A 19,304-nucleotide genomic window follows, 5' to 3' on the forward strand; every position below is an offset into this window, starting at 1 on the left:
GCCCAGCTAATTTTTGTGTTTTTGGTAGACAGGGTTTTGCCATGTTGGCCAAGCTGGTCTCAAACTCCTGGCCTCAAGTGATCTGCCTGCCTCAGCCTCCCAAAGTGCTGGACTATAGGCATGAGCCACTGCACCCAGCCTGCAGTACTAAGTTTCAAAGAATTAGAAGTACCCAGGACCCATGTGAAAATCCCATAGCTACCACTCCTGAGTCTCATTAAGACAGTGCAAATAAAATATCAAAAGGAGTTTATTAAAATACATATTTTGTTATACATAAAACTTAGAAATATTTCAAGATTTACATACGTTAACTTTTGCAATCTTCCTGCTGGTAAAAATACAAAACAGCATAAGAACCAGTTACTCATATACTCAACTATATTCATGCATACTTAACAAAATGAAAAGTTTTCCTAAAAACTGGCAAGATACAAAATGTCAAATCTAAAATCTTATATATATACTTACGTTTTTAGCATTCTTACAGATTACAAACCCTTACCAACATTAATCTTGGCCTACTTTAAAGTTGAGTGATAGCATGAACTCTGAAAAGAGAATGCATGGGTTTTCTCACAGCTATATGGCCTTGGACAAGTCACTTGTCAGTTCCCTCATCTACAAAAGGGGTTAAAAATATTCACATCACAGAAATGAGATTAAGTAGTTTAACACATAATGGCTAACATTTCATTGCTTATGTGCTTTTGAAACTACAGGGCACTTTTATGGTGTGACTAGTATTTTAAGTAATCAGTGCAACTTAGTATTTTTATCTCTAAATAGCTGAGTATGTGTCTCTCCTTACCTCTACTATGCCCTTTAAATGTTTTTTGCCCACACAATAGTTAATTGTGCTAGGTGTAAGTCTGATTCTAATAATAAATTGATATAATACAGTCATCTTAGTGTTAAGACTTACTCTCAGCAGGAAAGAGTTTTAGAACTAGTTCCCTGAAAAAGCTGTATTTATGATAGTTTATGTGCAATCTGTAGGGCCAGGAGCATAGTCTAATCTGACCCAGAATGTCTTTTTGATATAGGTAAGGCTCTTCGGTGATCCAAGAGCAGCCCCTTTGGGATTTCTGGAAAGCAAATCAACCTGCACTTAGAGTTGCATGGACAGTGGGCCAAAAGTCGTAACACATGCATCCATAACTCCAGTCCCTGTTAAAGGGAACTAAAGGGCTTTGATTTAATTGGCCCTCTTAAGCAAAGCTAATAAAAGATTAAGTTGTTGTGCCAGGCATGGCGGCTCACGCCTGTAATCCCAGCATTTTGGGAGGCTGAGGCGAGTGGATCATGAGGTCAGGAGATAGAGACCATCCTGGCTAACACAGTGAAACCCCGTCTCTACTAAAAATACAGAAAATTAGCTGGGCGTGGTTGGCAGGTGCCTGTAGTCCCAGCTACTCGGGAGGCTGAGGCAGGAGAATGGTGTGAACCCGGAAGGCGGAGCTTGCAGTGAGCCGAGATCACGCCACTGCACTCCAGCCTGGGCGACAGAGCAAGACTCCGTCTCAGAAAAAAAAAAAAAAGATTAAGTTGTTGCTACTTTTGCATTAGCTTAAGGGAATGTGGTAGAAAATTTAAATGAGTTAAGATGAATAGAGTCCACATGATGCCATCAAAACCTGTTGCAGACCAAGTTACCAACATGATTCTGTTCTAGTAAGAATGAGTTTTTAATCCAAGAACTGATTTGACTGACGAGCAGAAAAAAAATACAATCTTAAATTTGCACAAACTATAGAATATGACAAGTATTAGAAAATGCTGGCCCCCAGGCACAGTGTGGCTAACGTCTGTAATCCCAGCACTTTGGGAGGCCAAGGTGGGCAGATGTCTTGAGCCCAGAAGTTTGAGACCAACCTGGGCAATATGGCAAAACCTCGTTTCTACAAAAAACAATTTTTTTAATTAGCCAGGCATGGGGGTGTGTGCCTTGTCCCAGCTACTCCAGAGGCAGAGGCGGGAGGATCGATTGAGCCTGGGTGGTCGAAACTGCAGTGAGTCATGACCAGACAACTACACTCCAGCCTGGGCAACAAGGTGAGACCCAGTCTCAAAAATTGCTTTTAAAAAGCCACTTTACTCTAACAGTTATCCAAAAGCAATAGTTTTATTTGGAGTGAATGGTGATAAACATTTAGGGCTCTTAAATCTATCTAAAACACAGGTATGTTTGATCAAAAGATCTTTAAGCCATGCCTTATCACTTTAAGACTTTGTTGCTTGATTTTGAAACCTTTCTATCATCCTTATTCACCCATTCAAAAGCTTCAAGCCACATCAAAATAAAGGTATATGTTCTTTCAGGATTTTGCTATATATATGAAGAACTGTAAAGCCAATTAACTGCAGTATATAATAATGGTAAAAGACAATATTGGTACAAGAATGTTTAAATGTCACAGCAACATTATGTCAACCTTCATAAAGCCAATAAAAATGGGATAGTGTATTACTTTTCAAATTGTTACTAGATTGTTTCCCAAAGATCTGAATATTTCAGATATAACTTTGACATATCATTGCTAACCAAAAGAAGCAACAAATATAAACATTTGTATATATTAGTTGCAGCGCTAATAAAGCTTAGTTTGCTCTTTATCCATGCTACCCCATTTTTCGTTTAGCAATGTACAGAATAAGCCCATTTAAACAATTCAGGTTGACGTTTTCAATGGGTAACTATTTTCCACACAAATTCCTTCAACAAATAGAAAATGTGACACAGTATATTCTTTACCTTATGCAGACTGTTAGATAAACTTTGGTAAACAGATAGAGAGGCTTCAGAAAACCATATTAAAGTGATTTCATTTAAAAAGGTTATGATGTGTTGGTTGAAAAAGAGTATCGACATCAGTATTACTGAAATTAATGTAACTACAACAATGTTTAAAATTTTTAAAAATTCAATTTCCTTTTCATCCTTATCAGGCCAGGAACATGACATCCTTTTTGGAGAAATTTTCATTTTGGGAATGAGAACGTTCTTAATTTGTCCAATTTCTGTTCTGCTCCATTCTTCTTTCAATATTTTGCTTACTTGAGGATAAATTTCAACGGGTTGAACCTCAGGAAGTGGTCTTTGTTTCAAGATCTGTACATGCTGGCGTACATCATCAACTTTTTCAAGAAATTTAAGTGGAGACTCTTCTTGTAAAGATATTGTCAGTGCCATTAATTCAAGCTGCTGCTCTCGTATTTCCTTCATTCTTTCAATTTGTGGAGTATATTCTTGATTAATTAGATTGCCAACATCACAGAGAGCCGTCAGGAAACTTTTTTTTTTCTGTTCTAATGTATCATTAAGCTCCTTAAAATACTGGAGAACAGCTTCCTTATCGCCTTGGATCATTTTCTCAGAATGAGATTTTTGTTCTTTCAGCTTTTCAATAAGATGTGTAAGATCTGTCCAGTGTGTGTCAGTCAACTGTTCAAGCAGTTTTTGAGGAGTGTCCTTCTCTTTCAAATAGGCACTTCGAAGGTCATCTATAGGATGACCATGATGTTGACCTATGGTAAGGCAATGACCACAAACTAATTTTTTATCTAATAGACAGTAAACATTTAATGGTTGCCTGTAATGTTCAGGGCAGGTGACAATATCTGGATGGTCTTCTTGCTGGTACTTTTCAATAATAGCCCTTAGTGCAAAATTAACAGGTAAAGATTCAACGCCAGTTGGAGCAATTTCAGTAATACTTCTGCAATTAGGGCACTTGAGTGGAATTCGTAAAGGTCTCCATATATAAAAGTTACCAGATGCCTGAAGAATGTTTTCCAAACAATTTCTACAAAATGTATGAGAGCATGGCAGTACACGAGGATCTTCAAAAATACTATAACATATGGGACAAGTTAACTCTTCCTCAAAATTGTGCATTTCCTGTCAAGAGAAAAATGTATTTTAAGTTTACATAGAGACACCTGTACATATTATTTAACATTCTAGGCATTAACCTCCAAATTGTTACCATACTGCTTGTCATTTAAAAGAGAACAAGGTATTTTTAAAATGAAGTTTTCTGAGTAATTCATTTCCTAGTATACACAGTGAATAATTGATCACAATTAAGAGTTTATTCCTTAGGGACCAAAATCATCCCAAACAAAACAATTATCATTAATTTGTAGTAAAATGCTTCAAATTTAAGTTATTTAAATTTGTTGCTATGTGATATGGTTTGGCTGTGTCTCCACCCAAATCTCATCTTGAATTGTAGCTCCCATAATTCCCACATGTTGTGGGAGGGACTCAGCGGTAGATAACTTTAGTCATGGGGGCAGTTCCCCCATACTGTTCTTGTAGTATCACGAGATCTGATGGTTTTGTAAGAGGAAACCCCTTTTGCTTCACTCGTTCTCTTTTCTTGTCTGCCGCCATGTGAGACGTGCCTTTCACCTTCTGCCATGATTGTGAGGTCTCCCCAGCTACGTGGAACTGTGAGTCCATTAAACCTCTTTTTCCTTATAAATTACCCAGTCTCAGGTATGTCTTTATCAGCAGCATGAAAACAGACTAATACACTACATAATAAAGACTAAAATTCGAAGTGTTCTGTTAAAGTCTACTTAGTGATTACAACTATTTTGTGCAACATTTTAACATTTAAGATGATAAAATCAAAACCAAGCACATATAATGAGTAGACAAGACTATTTCTATTACAACAAGTTAGGCTTAGCAAAAGTATATTATTTAACACAAAAGGAGGAAACATGTCCCAGTTGGCTCAATAATGGTTTCTAAAGCAAGTTATCAAATTTCTCCACAGTAACTGTTACTAGCATAAATTTTTTAGCTTCTCAAATTAGAATACAAGAACGCTTAAACCCCAGGATCAGCATAGTATAATTCTCTAAAGCAATAATTTTAACTTGCAGATTTAGAAGGCAGAAAAATTTTGAATTAATTCTTATAATAAAAATCAGTTTGAAAGATAAGAGTTGACTATAGTAACTGTGAATTACTGCCTTAATTTTTAAGTGAAAAACTAGAGCACTAAATGGTAAAGAACAAAAAGAAGACCATTAGTCATCTTTCCTTCATGAAAGTCTCTCGATCCGTATTTCTCTGAGACAGAAAAAGAAACGCAGCAATAGTTCAGAGACCATCTCTGACACAAGTAACTTGACCTCTTGGCAAGCTACTACTGATATTTCCAGTAACAGAAGCCTGACCATTTTGCACCCTACCACCTCCTACTGCTTTCCTTTATACCTACCCTCAATGCATAAGCCACAATTCTAAAGACTAGCTTACCCCTTGATAGAGAAAAATCAAGTTATACCACTGTTGAAAGTACCTTAGGCAAAACTTAAAAACCCAAGTGCCATGGCCAGGCGCAGTGGTTCATGCATGTAATACCAGCACTTTGGGAGGCCGAGGCGGGCGGATCACCTGAGTTTGGGAGTTTGAGACCAGCCTGACCAACATGGAGAAACTCCATCTCTACTAAAAATACAAAATTAGCCCAGTGTGGTGTCAAATGCATGTAATCCCAGCTACTTGGGAGGCTGAGACAGGAGAATTGCTTGAACTCAGGAGGTGGAGGTTGCAGTGAGCCAAGATTACACCACCGCACTCATCTGGGCAACAGGAGCGAAACTCCGTCTCAAAAAAAAATAAACACCCAAGTGCCATTCACGTAAAATATAAAGGTTACCAAATCACATGCTATAAAACTAACTTTTAAGATTAAAAATCTGTGAAAACAGCAACTAAAAGTAACTAACTGCATTTTTAATAAAATGCAAACTTGGCTCCTTATCTTTACGATCTGTCAAACTCTTACTCTTCCTTCAAGGCTCAACTTGAGCCTGCCTTTTCCCCAGATTAGGTCCCCTGTTATTCTCATTAAACACTGCATTTTTACTTCATAGCACTTTAACAAGATTTTATTTAAGAATTTTGTAACTTTTCTGTATACATTAGAATGTAGGCCTCCTATAAGGGCAGGAATTGTGTCTAAACAATGGTTATATTCCTGCAATTTAGGCACAAATTTTAACACAGCAGGCATTCACTTGTTACTGGTTCAATGAACAAATGCCTTTTCAGAGACCTGTGTTAATACAGATTTTTGTTTTGGGGTTTTTTGTTTTTTGTTTTTTTAATAGCAAAATCTCTGCTTAGGAAAAGGTGTAAAACGAAAATCTATCAGAAAATACTCCATTCAGGCCAGGTGCAGGGGCTCACGCCTGTAATCTCCGCACTTTGGGAGGCTGAGGTGGGTGAATCATGAGGTCAGGTGATTGAGACCATCCTGCCTAACAGGGTGAAACCCCGTCTCTACTAAAAATACAAAAAAATTAGCCAGGTGTGGTGGTGGGCGCCTGTAGTCCCAGCCACTTGGGAGGCTAAGGCAGGAGAACGGCGTGAACTCGGGAGGCAGAGCTTGCAGTGAGCCCAGTTCACACCACTGCACGCCAGCCTGGGCAACAGGGTGAGACTCCATCTCAAAAAAAAAAAAAAAGAAAGAAAAAAAAAACACTCCATTCAGACTGACAATATTCAGATCCTGAATGAGCCAAAGTGTGTCACACAGAGACTAAGCTTGAACTGTAGAGCATTCCAGCAAATTAAAGTAATTGAGCAACAGTAAAGAAGATGACATTCACTGCAGATAAATTCAAGTGAGTGCATGTTGGCAAGACTTTACAACTTTACCCTACACCTACAGAAAGCTATGAAGTCATACAGAAACCACCCAAGAAAAACAAATGTGTTTTTCAGAGTATTTCAGTGATGTCAGAATTCACATTGGAGGAATAAACAGAATAACACTTTGTAGGAAATAAAATTTGAGCAGTCGACGTACATTTAATCTAGATTTAATATTACTGGAGCTATTCAATTGTTTAAGTAGCAAAACTAGTCCTAAAACAGAATCTAACTTTTCTCTCCAAACCCCTATTCTATGCTTGCAGAAAACTAGGGAACAACTCTGAGAATGCACTTAGGGGCCCAAAAGCTCAACTTTCTTTAGAATGAGAATATTCACGAGATTGTAAAGCATATCCTAAGCTTATATAAAATGGAAGCAGGCCAAAGCAGGTGGATCACTTGAGGCAAGGAGTTTGAGACCAGCCTGGCCAACATGGCGAAACCCTGTATCTACTAAAAATACAAAAATTAGCCAGGCATGGTGGCGCACACCTGTAATCCCTATAATCCCAGCTACTCGGGAAGCTGAGGCACGAAATGGCGCAACTGCACTCCAGCCTGGGCAACAGAGCAAGACTCTGTCTCAAAAAAAGGAAAAAAAAAAAAAAAAGGAAGCAAAAATCGTGATTGGTGTCAAAGTTACTGCTATCATATGTAAAATTTTTAATAATACTTTTTAGACAAAAATTTATGGATAACTTGAAGTTCACAGAAGTCAAAATCTATTCTCAGACTACCCTTTTCTCACTGATTTACTGATTAAAAACTAATTTTAGGCAACAAATTCAAGAGAAACTAGAACTGAAAAATAACTTTGTTAAGGTCAGGAACTTTCTGACTCTGGTTGCTGCCTGAGAAGTAAACTATATAGGTGGGCCAGGTGCAGTGGCTCACGCCTGTAATTCCAGCACTTTGGGAGGCCAAGGTGGGAAGATCACTTGAAGCCAGGAGTTCAAGACCAACCTGGGCAACACCAAGAGACCCCATCTCTACAAAAAATTAAACATTAGTCAGGCACAGTGATACACGCCTATAATCCCAGCTACGCGGGAAGCTGAGGCAGGAGGATCACTTGAGCCCAAGAAGTTGAGGCTGCAGTGAGCCACGACTCTGCCACTGCACTCCAGCCTAGGCAACAGAGCAAGACCCTGTCTTTTTTAGAAAAAAAAAAAAAAAGATACAGGTGGCTACCATGCTTACAGGCTAGTTCTTTCAGAAACCAATATGAAATTTTATGCAGCAGAAATTTTCCACAACCAGTCTAGGCTTCTGAAAGGAAGAAAAAGAACAAAAAATTAACCTATGTATATTTTCTAGGATGAACATCTTGGATTTAGCTATGCTGTATGTAGGTTTCCAAACAGTAAAAACATCAGTAACACTGGAAACAATAAGACAATGGAGTAATGCCTTTGATATTCTCAGGGGAAAAAAATGACTTCTGAAATGGAAATTAAAATTCTATACCTAGAAAAAAAAACAATCCATTTTGATATAAAGACAGTTGGACAATATAAGATCTCAAAAATGAACAACCTTCTTCCAACTCTTTCTAAAGAAGCTACTGCAGGGAGAAAAGAAAAGTTCGCCAGCATAATGGCAAAATAAAGTCCAGGACAACTGTGAAAGCCTAGGTAAGAGTCACTCTAGAAGAGGAAGAAAGATCCAAAAGACAGATCTTTTTTTTTTTTTTGAAACAGAGTCTCGCTCTGTCGCCCAGGCTGGAGTGCAGTGGCGCTATCTCCGCTCACTGCAAGCTCCGCCTCCTGGGTTCATGCCATTCTCCTGCCTCAGCTTCCCAAGCAGCTAGGACTACAGGTGCCCGCCACCACGCCCAGCTAATTTTTTTGTATTTTTAGTAGAGATGGGGTTTCACCATGATAGCCAGGTTGGTCTCAATCTCCTGACCTCATGATCCGCCTGCCTCAACCTCCCAAAGTGCTGTGATTTCAGGCATGCAGAAGACAGATCTTTAAGTAAATAAATGGAACTGACAGAAATGCTTCATGTATATGAAACATATTGAGAGGTAACTAAATTTAGGGAAAAAACTTGATAGAATCATGAAAAGAGAGGAAATATTAATATTATAGTATATGGCTCAGCTGTCACTGTAACAGTCATAATATTGTAAATATCAAATACTGATTTTACCAAAGAGTAACAAAATTATATTGAGGGGGAAAGTAAGGGAAGGAAACAGTTTAAGAACTAAATCTTAATTTTTCCTTATAAGAAAGTCAATACATACTTAAAAAATAACCCACAAAAAATAAATATCTAGAAATATAAAAGAAAATAGCAAAAGAAATGTTAAAGCAGATAAAAGTGACGGCTTCTAGAGGGCAAGAATCTGTTTTTCATTATAAATCATGGTTTCGCTTTTAACTATTAAGCAATTAAAAATATAATACAATTTTAAAGAAATAAGGACAATTCTACAAGTATCCACACAGAAAAGAAGGATGAAAAAAGGAAAACTAAACCAAAGGTCTCAGAATCCTCCTCTGGGAGACTGGAATTTCCAAAATTGGAATGGCCACAATAATTATCTCCCACATGAGCTGTCCTATAATGTGACTTTGCTGCTACTCCCTGCACGTGGAGATGAAATCTGTTCTCCCCCATTAGAATATGTGTGGGCCATGTGACTGTTCTGACCAATAGGATACAGTATAAGTGATGTGGTGAGTTCTAGGTATAGCCCTTAACTAGTTTGGCAGGTTGCTGCCTCGGAGCCACAAACTGCTATGTAAGAAGTCCAGGCTACTTTGCTGAAGAGACAGGCCAAATAGAAGGGCAAGGAGTTTCCAGACACATGAGTGAAAAAGACATCTTGAATATCTGGCCAGCCAAGCTTTCAGATGTTTGTTACACAGCAGGAAATAACCAGAACATCACCAGCAACAAGGAATGCTAGAACACAATGTAGCAATGTCCACAAAGTCTAGAAGGAAAGGGATATGAGCTGAGAATTTTGTACACAGCCACGACATAATTTATTCATGTGAAACAACAGAAATACTCTTCAGTAAAATCTACAGAGCTAAAAAAAAATTACATGGGCAGAGCTGACACCATACACTTTACTTACCAAACCAAAAGGAATATAAAATAATTCAACTTAAAAAAAAAAAGAGGAAAAGTGGAAAAAAAAGAATAAAAATTGGCCTGGTGTAATGGCTCATACCTGTAATCCCAGCACTGTGGAAGGCCAAGGTGGATCACTTGAGCCCAGCAATTCGAGACCAGCCCTGGCAACACAGTGAAACCCCATCTCTACAAAAAATAAAAAACTTAGCTAAGTATGGTGGCGCACGCCTGTTAGTCCCAGCTACTCAGGAGGCTGAGGAGGGAGGATTGCTTGAGCCTGGGAGGTCCAGGCTGCAATGAGCCATGAGCCATGGTTGTTCCACTGCATTCCAGCCTAGACTACAGAGCCACACTTTGTCTCAAAAAAAAAAAAAAAAAGAATAAAGATAAATGGAAGATGATAATGAACTAGAAAACTTAAATTGCTAGAACTGGCTGGGCACTGTGGCTCACACCTGTAATCCCAGCACCTTGGGAGGCCGAGACAGGCAGACCACCTGAAGTCAGGAGTTCAAGACCAGCCTGGTCAACATGACTAAACCCCATCTCTACTAAAAATACAAAAATTAGCTGGGCAGGGTGACAGACGCCTATAATCCCAGCTACTCGGGAGGCTGAGGCAGGAGAATCGCTTAAACCTGGGAGGCGGAGGTTGCAGTGAGCTGAGATCATGCCATTGCACTCCAGTCTGGGTGACAGAACAAGACTCTGTCTCAAAAAAAAAAAAAAAAAAAAAAAAATTGCTAGAACTGATAAACGCAAGAGATGGCTCTTTTTGAGACTGAGTCTTGCTCTGTCACCAGGGCTGGAATGCAGTGGTGTGACCATGGCTCACTGCAGCCTCAACTTCCCAGGCTCAAACAATCCTCCCAGCTCAGCCTCCCAAGTAGCTGATAGGTGCATGTTAACACACATGCCTAATGTTTTCATGCTTTGTAGAGATAGGGTCTCACTATGTTGCCCAGGCTGGTCTCAAACACCTAGCCTCAAGACATCCTTCCCCCCTCAGCCTCCCAAAGTGCTGAGATCACAGCTGTGAGCCACCATGACCAGTCTAAGAGTTGGTTCTTTAAGTAAATAAACAAGCCATTAGCTATCTGTGATAGGTAGCCTCTAAAATGGCCCCCAATGACCTACACTTTCTGGATACTCTTGAAATCTCCTCTCCCTTGAGTGTGGACTAGGCCCTACTCAACTGTTCCAGAATACAAATATGAAAAGTTTGCTAAATATTTTGAAGACAGTATAACATGATTCCAAAACCTGACACAATACAAACTAAAAATGGACTAATTTCAAAAATGGACACTGATGTAAAATTCTAAATACAATGTTAGCAAAAACAAACACAGGAGTACATTTAAAAAAACACTGTACCATGACTAAAAAAGGTTCTTTCCAGAAATACAAAGTTAATTCAATAACGAAAAATCTATTAATATAATTCAGTCAATTAGTTCAATGGAAAAAAAATTTACATTCACATTATATGTGAAAAAAGCATATAATATATATAATATCAAAACCAATAAGCAGTCCTCAAAGACAGAAAGTAGAATGGTAGTTGCCAGGGCTTGAGAGCAGGGAAGATGTAGAGTTATCGTTTAATGCAGGGGTCCCCAACCCTTCCTACCCACCCTGCGCCCCCACCATGGCGGCGGGCAAGCCCACCTGAGCTCCGCCTCAAGCCCACCTGAGCTCCGCCTCCTGCCAGATCAGTGTCAGCATTAGATTCTCATAAGAGCGTGAACCCTACTGTGAACTGCGCACGCGAGGCATCTAGGCTGTGGCTCACTGTGAGAATTTAACTAATGCCTGATGATGTGCGGTAGAACAGTTTTATCCCAAAACCATGCACCACCCACCCCCACCCGTCCACAGAAAAATTGCCTTCCACAAGACCGGTCCCTGGTGCCAAAAGGGTTGAGGACTGCTGGTTTAATGGGTACACAGTTTCTGTTTGGGAAGATGAAAAAGTTAACGGAGATAGTTGATGGTGATAATTACAAAACAATTTGAATGTATTTAATACCACCAAACTGCATACTTAAAAAGATTAAAATGGTAAATTTTATGTTTAGCATATTTTACACAATAAAAAAAAAACTTTAAAAAATTTTCAAGCGTCTTGCCTATTATCCAGTCTTTCTTTTGCTAAATGAATTTGAATCAATTTATACTACTGTATGTTTTTAAAAAGCAAAAAAGTAAAATAATCCATGTAAAATGTATTTTCCTCTAGTGAGTACTAAGCTCATGTAAAAACCAATAGTTCAAGATTTCCTGCTTCTCTTTTAAAACCGAGAAATATTAATATAAAAAAATGAATCTTCTCAGAAAGAAACCTGAGGCTAAATCACTCTACTTACAAATTATTTCACTAATGTCTAGTGTGTTTAAGTGTCAAAACAAATACATTTCTGAATTTCCAAACTTTTTATTAAGTCTTTCTCCAGAGGGCCAATTCACTAGTGAGCCTCCCTGATGTCTAACTGGCATATTAGGTAATAGACAGTATAATAGATGATTAAATAGCACCGAAAATATCATTACCCATTCTCCTGTGTAAACCAGTTTTTAAGTTTTAATTCACTAATGCTTTCCTGCCTTTCAACTCTAAACATGAACAGTTGTAAAACGTTCATTACATTTCACAACCTGTGAAAGGAAAATATATTTACTACATTATAGAATTCGATGACTTGCCCCAAGACTTCTAGTGAGTCAGCTTTAAGTATGGGAAAATTCAAGTGGTGCCACCACCCAAACTGGGGCTCACATCTTTGTGGCCCTAACTGATAAAGAAGAAATACATTTCATGCAAGTCAAGACTTACTTAAGAAATAACTACAACTGCACCATTTATAAACATATATAAGATTTTTTTTAACACTGTCGCAGAAAGTCTGAGAAACAAGATTTTTAAAAATAATTGTGTCACATATAAATATACAAAAATAATGAGAGATCACCTTAACTTTTTCAAATTAAAAAAATCCTATGGTCAGCTGATTTTAACTCTCTTTGTCCATCTGTACTATTTTCTTTCATTTTGATATCAACCTGTTTCCCTAAACTAAAAAATAAAAATAAAAACTAGAAACAAAACAAAAAAAGACTATTAATTCAATTTAACCAGGAATTGACTTGAGAAATTAAGGCTTTAATTGCTTTTGTTGTACTTTTCAAAGCAAAAATATATCTGCTGGGAAATATTCATCAACGTGTTAAGTGAAAGGCAATGTCAAAACTAACATCACCTAAAATCAAAATTTCACCTTGCCAGATTAAATAGCTACTTACTCATTTAAAAAGACCAATATATGAATGCATAGTGAAAAAGTATCCAGGTAACTTAATTTGCAGTTTTGGGTAGTTCTGCAGATCTTCATGTATAAAATAACAACTTTGCATGTGTTTTGAGATGTACACATTCTTGTAAAATTTCTAGAAGGATGTACAAAAGAGTTAAGTGACTACTTTTAAGGTATAGATCAGAGAAGGGAGTTGTTTATTTTTCACTTTATGCTCCGCTCCTTCGATAAAATGGTTGGAGTTTTATACACCGCCAACACAATGTTTTTTCAAAAGACTTCTAAATTTCACTTTGTAGTTTAAATCATACACTCTGTAAAAACTTAATTGTTTTTCATATTTATTTAATCTCCCAGATTACCTACTTTGTTGATCTCGTGGTTTAGGGGCTGAATACACTCTTCTCCAACTCCTCCAGAATCTTTTATTCTTATTCTAAAATTAAAATAATGTTATCTTTAATGTTTTCAACTTATTGTCTCATGTCATAAAAATGGTTGTTAGTTCACTGTCTTTGATATTTATCTTCACGATGCTTCACTGTGTTTTCAGAAAAGCCACAAACACCAACACAGTTGCTGGAGCTGCAGTAGAGGTATCGCTTGTTCCTTGAAAATCCTAACTCTGACCAAACAGACTGTCACAAAGGACCTCTTTTCACAACGTCAAGTAGCTTATGAGCTCTCGACAATATTACCCAACAATGGTGATGGCAGAAAAAACATTCACGGTCATTTTAGAGTGCTTAAAATTAATTGCAAGACAAAATCATCCATGGGAGCAAAATACCTTGCAAGCTCTAAATTGTAACTGATTTAGTATAGTTTGCTCATCTCTCTGTTCTGCCATTTCAATGCTGTGGGACCTGGGTCAGTATTACCAAATACCTCTCAAAAGTGAGGCTTCACATCTGTAAAATGGGTAACTGCACCTACCTCACTTAAGTCCTGCGAGCACCTCCCACAAAGGGGCTCAAAATGGCAGTACTCTTCCCTTCCCCTTCTCAAAGCTCCACTCTCCCAGGCCTCCCTCCTAACGCGCCTCCGCCTCGGCACCCGCCCGTCCCCAACCCCGCGGGGCTGACCGACTCGGCGGCGTCCGCTCAGCTCACCCTCGCCACCACAGAGGGCCTCCTCCCTCACAGGAACGCAGCTCCACAGTGGAGGGACGGGAAAGTGGCTCCTCAAACTCCAGTATGGGGCAAGAGGGAATGAGTGCAGGTCCCAAGCCACTCCCTCCATCGTCACGCCCCCAGGACTCCCCGCCCAACACACAGGGCACACCAGACTGTGCTACAGGAAAAGAAAAAGGACTCAGAACCACCTTCTCCGCATCCGTAAAGGTCCTTAGACTCACCGCGGGGAGGAAGCGGACCAGGCAACTCCACAGCACGGAAACACAGCGCCACGATCTCCAGGCGGATGCTGAGAGCCGCCCCGAGTCCCCGCCCTCCTCCGCTCCGAAGGGCTTCAGGTGCCCAGACCGGGCGGGGCCTCGCGGAGCCTCGCGGCGCAGGCGCAGTCTGCAGGCAACATTCAACTGCAAGGCATCGGCCAATGGGAACTATTGCTGGGCTCGTTCGAAAGTAAACGGCGGACGGCGCGGCCCGAGGCAGGCGGCGGGAGTCAGTTTAAGGCTGGCGCCCAGCTTTCCGCGCCTGCGTGCTAGGTGCAGGCCGCCTCTCGGAAGCTTGGCCTCGCAGGAGCGGCTCTCTATCCTGTGGGGAGCTTCGGCCAGTGGGCCTCGTGAGCTGGGGTCCCGCCTGGGGAATCCGGATGGCACCGGTGGTCTGGGGGAGAGGCGGGGCCTGGCGCGGGACGAGGCGAAGCGCCGGTGGCCGACGGCTTCTGGGGAATTATCTTTTACTTGGCGCCACACGGGGCGGGGCCTGCTGCTATGCTGTGGAGCGCAGTGTCTTCCATCGTTGCCTCACAGACCCGCTGCTCCGGGAAGTCGCCACACATTCTCAGGGAACACCCACGTCTGTCGCCTGCGCCCTCCGCCGCTCAGCTGTTTGCTTTTGTTTACGCATTCCGGAGACCTGACCTACCGGAGCACTGGGCTGAGCACAGGAGAAGGGGCTTTGGAGCGCTCTTTGTACTCAACTCCGAGAGCGAGTGGGAAACTCAGGACTGGGTTGGGTGGATCCCTGCGTCTCTCCCTAGCCTTCGTCCTCTTCTCCCGTTTTTCCACTTTATGAAAGTATTGCCTAGAGATGAGGGCTGTCCAACTCAACACTTCCAACTTCAAGTTCCTACTTCACCTCTAACTCCCTAGAGTTAGAAAACAACGTACAGCTTAGAGGTCCCTTTCCCTTTTTTTCTTGAGAAACTTTATTCAGCTTTATCTCAAGACATCACCGCTTCCCTCTCCTGTCAACCTTAAATAGTGAGGTTCTGGAAATATGATTAAGGATAGAGTTTATTCCAGCGTAAGGCTTGAGGGTAGCCACCCTGGAGACACCAGCTCCAAATGGGGTTAGCATTCCAAAGTGAAGAAGTTAGGGTTTCGCCTAGGTGGCCAGAGACAAATTTTAACAGGATTTCATTTCCCCTAAGAGACCAGTGCATACTTACAGCTATTTGGTAGGTTACGGATTACTACATTCCAAGAAAAAGTACTTTGTTACTCCATGAGGGGGGGTAGTGATCTCAGGGGGTTGTATCTCTGGTATGGTTTGGTCCTCCTATTTTAATTATTTATAGAAACAAAAGGCAGACGTTGCAGATGCCTGCTGCTTGACTCAGGCTGTAGCCACATTCCTCCCAAGGCTCGGAATAAAGTTCCAACAGCTTTAAGTTTGAATTATTTAACTTCCAATAACTATACTTAAGTCATTTTGTTTACTAATGTGCTAAATAAAGATAAGGGCTCTAGGCCAGGTTCAGTGGCCCAGGCCTGTAATCCCAGCACTTTCTGGAGGCCAAAGCAGGTGGATCACCTGAGGTCAGGAGTTCGAGACCAGCCTGGCCAACATGGTGAAACCCCGTCTCTACTAAAAATACAAAAATTAGCCGGGCGTGGTGGCAGGCTCCTGTCATTCCAGCTAGTCGGGAGGCTGGGGCAGGAGAATCACTTGAACCCGGGAGGCGGAGGTTGCAGTGAGCCAAAATGGCACCACTGCATTCCAGAAAAAAAAAAAAGCTATGAGCTCTATATACTGCACATTGCAGTACATCCAGGTCCTAGGCTTTTATTCAGTAAATTACAGAAAATATTAAATATATAAAGCAGAAAGTAAGGCAATATTAGGCCTTAGTCAATCTCAGATAGCTTCACCAATTCAGCTCCTTAAAAGGTTGCTTATGAAGTGTGAATTGTGGTGGTAGCTACTGTTTCATGGTGGTAAATATTCGTTTTGACTTTATGTACATTTTCTATTAAACATTGGAGTCATCCTGATAGACATCTTTGTAACTTTCTGTCAAAACAACATGTGGGACAGGCGTGGTGGCTCGTGTGTAATTCCAGCATTTTGGGAGGCCAAAGTGGAAGAACTGCTTGAGCCTGGGAATTTGAGAGCAGTCTGGGCCTCAAAGTGAGAACCCATCTCTACAAAAAATAAAATAATTAGCCGGAGTGGTGGCTCACACCTGTAGTCCCAGCTACTTGGAAGACTGAGGCAGGAAGATTGCTTGAGCCCAGGAAATCAGGGCCACGGTGAGTTATGATCACATCACTGCACTCCAGCCTGGGCAGCTGAGTGAGACCCTGTCTCAAAAACAAACAAAAAAACCCAACGTATTATGAATTATTTTTCCATAGCAGTAAATGTACTATATTTCTATTAAATTATTGTCTTTAAAAAAAGTGTAATTGCTTCTGGAATTGAATTAATATGGCTGAAAATGTTTCTGAGCTATAATGTTTTTCACCTGTTTTCCCCTCTGTGCTTTCTTACCTCAAAACGGTTATGTATGTAGCAAGAAAACAGAAGAACCTCACACTAGACTTACTGGCTGTTGTTTCCCAAAAAGCCTGAGCCCATGGAGAAAAATAATATTTGAGAGACCCCGCCTGCTGGGGCACGGGCGGCAGCGGCGTGGCCATGAAGCTGAAGGTGAAGAATGTGTTTCTCGCCTACTTCCTGGTGTCGATCGCCGGCCTCCTCTACGCGCTGGCCAGCCATGTCACTGCCTTCCTCCCCTGCTGGCAGCAGCTGAGCAGCTACGGCAGAAGGATCTGAGGATTTCCCAGCTGCAAGCGGAACTCCGACGGCCACCCCCTGCCCCTGCCCAGCCCCCTGAACCCGAGGCCCTGCCTACTATCTATGTTGTTACCCCCACCTATGCCAGGCTGGTACAGAAGGCAGAGTTGGTACGGCTGTCCCAGACACTGAGCCTGGTGCCCCGGCTGCATTGACTGCTGGTGGAGGATGCTGAGGGTCCCACCCCGCTGGTCTCAGGGCTGCTGGCTGCCTCTGGCCGCCTCTTCACACACCTGGTGGTCCTCACGCCCAAAGCCCAGCGACTTCGGGAGGGCAAGCCTGGCTGGGTTCATCCCCATGGTGTCGAGCAGCGGAACAAGGTCCTGGACTGGCTCCGGGGCAGAGAGAGTGCTGTGGGTGGGGAGAAGGACCCATCACCACCAGGGACCCAAGGAGTCGTGTACTTTGCTGACAGTGGCAACACCTACAGCTGGGAGCTGTTTGAGGAGATGCGCTGGACCCGTGGTGTCTCAGTGTGGCCTGTGGGGCTGGTGGGTGGCCTGCGAGTCAAGGGCCCTCAGGTACAGGACAGCCGGGTAGTGGGCTTCCACACAGCATGGGAGCCCAACAGGCCCTTCCCTGTGGATATGGCCGGATTTGCTGTGGCCCTGCCCTTGCTGTTAGCTAAGCCCAATGCCCAGTTTGATTCCACTGCTCCCCGGAGCCACCTGGAGAGCAGTCTTCTAAGCCACCTTGTGGATCCCAAGGACCTGGAGCCACGGGCTGCCAACTGCACTCGGGTACTGGTGTGACATACACAGACAGCGAAGCCCAAGATGAAGCAGAAGGAGCAGCTGCAGCGGCAGGGCCAGGGCTCAGACCCAGCAATTGAGGTGTGATGGCGGCCCCACCCCAACTACCACCTCTTTTCAGTCACAGACCTTGTGGGACTGGGCCCCAGGCCTGCCCAGTATGTGGTTTTCCAAGTCCTGACCGCTTGAAGCCAGAAGTGGCCCCTCTGCCCCTCCAGACCCAGGGCATGGTCCTGCTGCTTCACCTCTCCCCCAGCCTGCCATGTGGCACTGCCCACAGGCTGGGGACAAGCAGCCCTTGTATTGAGCCAGGTTGGCCCTGTCTAGGGTGGAACAGAAGGACAGATGGACCCAGGAGGGAGGGCAGCTGAGTAACTGGGTAACTTATTGGGGCTGGGCAAGCACTGGGGGGCTGGAGGAGCTGGGCTGGACCCTCCCTACCTGAACATGCTGACCCCCTTCCTACCTCCAGAATAAAGAATCTCAACCTGAAAAAAAAAGAAAAAATATTTGAAGGAAGAGGCCGAATGCTTGAGAGAAGCAGAAAGAATTGTTTGCCCCTAAAATAGAGATGATTCAGGTCCTAGTGGGGGAAAACTATGACACCAAAAGGGAAGGGTTATATTGGTGCCTCCAGGGAGTCTGCTTTAGAGGCCCATGGGTTCCCAACCCTGCCAAAGATTCAAGATTTCTGTAGCCCAGCAATAATTTGGGGGTTGAGGAGGCTGGGATGGTGTGGAGAACCACAGGAGCCTACAAAAACAATGGTGGCCTCAGTGGTGGCAGGCAACTTGACATATTTGGTTTTGTGGACTGTGATTAACATACTCTATAAAAGATAATGTTTTTCTGGGAAGGTGGGACAGGAGAACTAATACTTAAATGCAGGAGTACATGCTTCAAATCCATAAGCCTAAAACTCAGGTGATAAGTTGCTCAGCCACCCAAAAAAATGGTGGGGAAGAGGACAGTTGAGCTGCTTGGGCGGGGGTTGGGGGGTGGGGGGTGTCTCTCTCTTTTTTTTTTTTTTTTTTTTGGAAGATGGAGTCTTGCTCTGTTGCCCAGGCTGGAGTGCAGTGGCGCGATCTCGGCTCACTACAACTTCTGCCTCCCAGGTTTAAGCGATTCTCCTGCCTCAGCCTCCCAAGTAGCTGGGATTACAGGCATGTACCACTGTGTCCAACTAATTTTTGTATTTTTAGTAGAGATGGGGTTTCACCATGTTGACCAGACTGGTCTTGAACTCCTGACCTCA

At 42.2% G+C, this 19,304-nt stretch overlaps 2 protein-coding genes and 1 pseudogene across 9 annotated transcripts; 2 read left to right on the plus strand and 1 right to left on the minus strand.

Annotated features, from left to right (window-relative positions):
- Nucleotides 1-232: 232 nt before the first annotated feature.
- On the minus strand, nucleotides 233-14,688 carry TRIM59 (tripartite motif containing 59). Of its 8 annotated transcripts, none has more exons than XM_004037931.5 (3): nucleotides 14,447-14,688; nucleotides 13,456-13,525; nucleotides 233-3,901 (listed from the first exon to the last, which is right to left on the minus strand). In XM_004037931.5, the coding sequence occupies exon 3, from the start codon at nucleotides 3,896-3,898 to the stop codon at nucleotides 2,687-2,689; it is 1,212 nt and encodes a 403-aa protein (XP_004037979.1). In that variant the 5' UTR covers nucleotides 3,899-3,901; nucleotides 13,456-13,525; nucleotides 14,447-14,688; the 3' UTR covers nucleotides 233-2,686. The 8 variants fall into 8 exon arrangements, with proteins under 8 accessions (XP_004037979.1, XP_063560411.1, XP_004037980.1 ...); XM_063704341.1 differs by having other exon boundaries at nucleotides 13,452-13,525; XM_004037932.4 differs by having other exon boundaries at nucleotides 14,414-14,688.
- Nucleotides 14,512-17,210, plus strand: LOC134757981 (uncharacterized). The gene is made up of 3 exons (XM_063703469.1): nucleotides 14,512-14,556; nucleotides 14,637-16,750; nucleotides 17,014-17,210. Exons 1-2 carry the CDS (start codon nucleotides 14,512-14,514, stop codon nucleotides 15,288-15,290), a joined length of 699 nt encoding a protein of 232 aa, XP_063559539.1. The 3' UTR covers nucleotides 15,291-16,750; nucleotides 17,014-17,210.
- Nucleotides 17,139-18,129, plus strand: LOC101125654 (galactosylgalactosylxylosylprotein 3-beta-glucuronosyltransferase 3-like; annotated as a pseudogene).
- The last annotated feature ends 1,175 nt before the right edge of the window (nucleotides 18,130-19,304 follow it).

This window comes from Gorilla gorilla, chromosome 2, assembly GCF_029281585.2.
Source record: "Gorilla gorilla gorilla isolate KB3781 chromosome 2, NHGRI_mGorGor1-v2.1_pri, whole genome shotgun sequence".
NCBI lineage: Eukaryota > Metazoa > Chordata > Mammalia > Primates > Hominidae > Gorilla > Gorilla gorilla.

Excerpts from the sequence above, each read along its gene's own strand:
- TRIM59 (XM_004037932.4), bottom strand. Across the intron at positions 3,902-13,455 it reads TAAACCACGAGATCAACAAA|GAAATGCACAATTTTGAGGA; the intron begins GTAGGTAATCTG and ends TTCTCTTGACAG.
- LOC134757981 (XM_063703469.1), top strand. The coding sequence starts at position 14,512 with ATGCTGAGAGCCGCCCCGAGTCCCCGCCCTCCTCCGCTCCGAAGG. Across the intron at positions 14,557-14,636 it reads GCCCTCCTCCGCTCCGAAGG|GCATCGGCCAATGGGAACTA; the intron begins GCTTCAGGTGCC and ends TTCAACTGCAAG.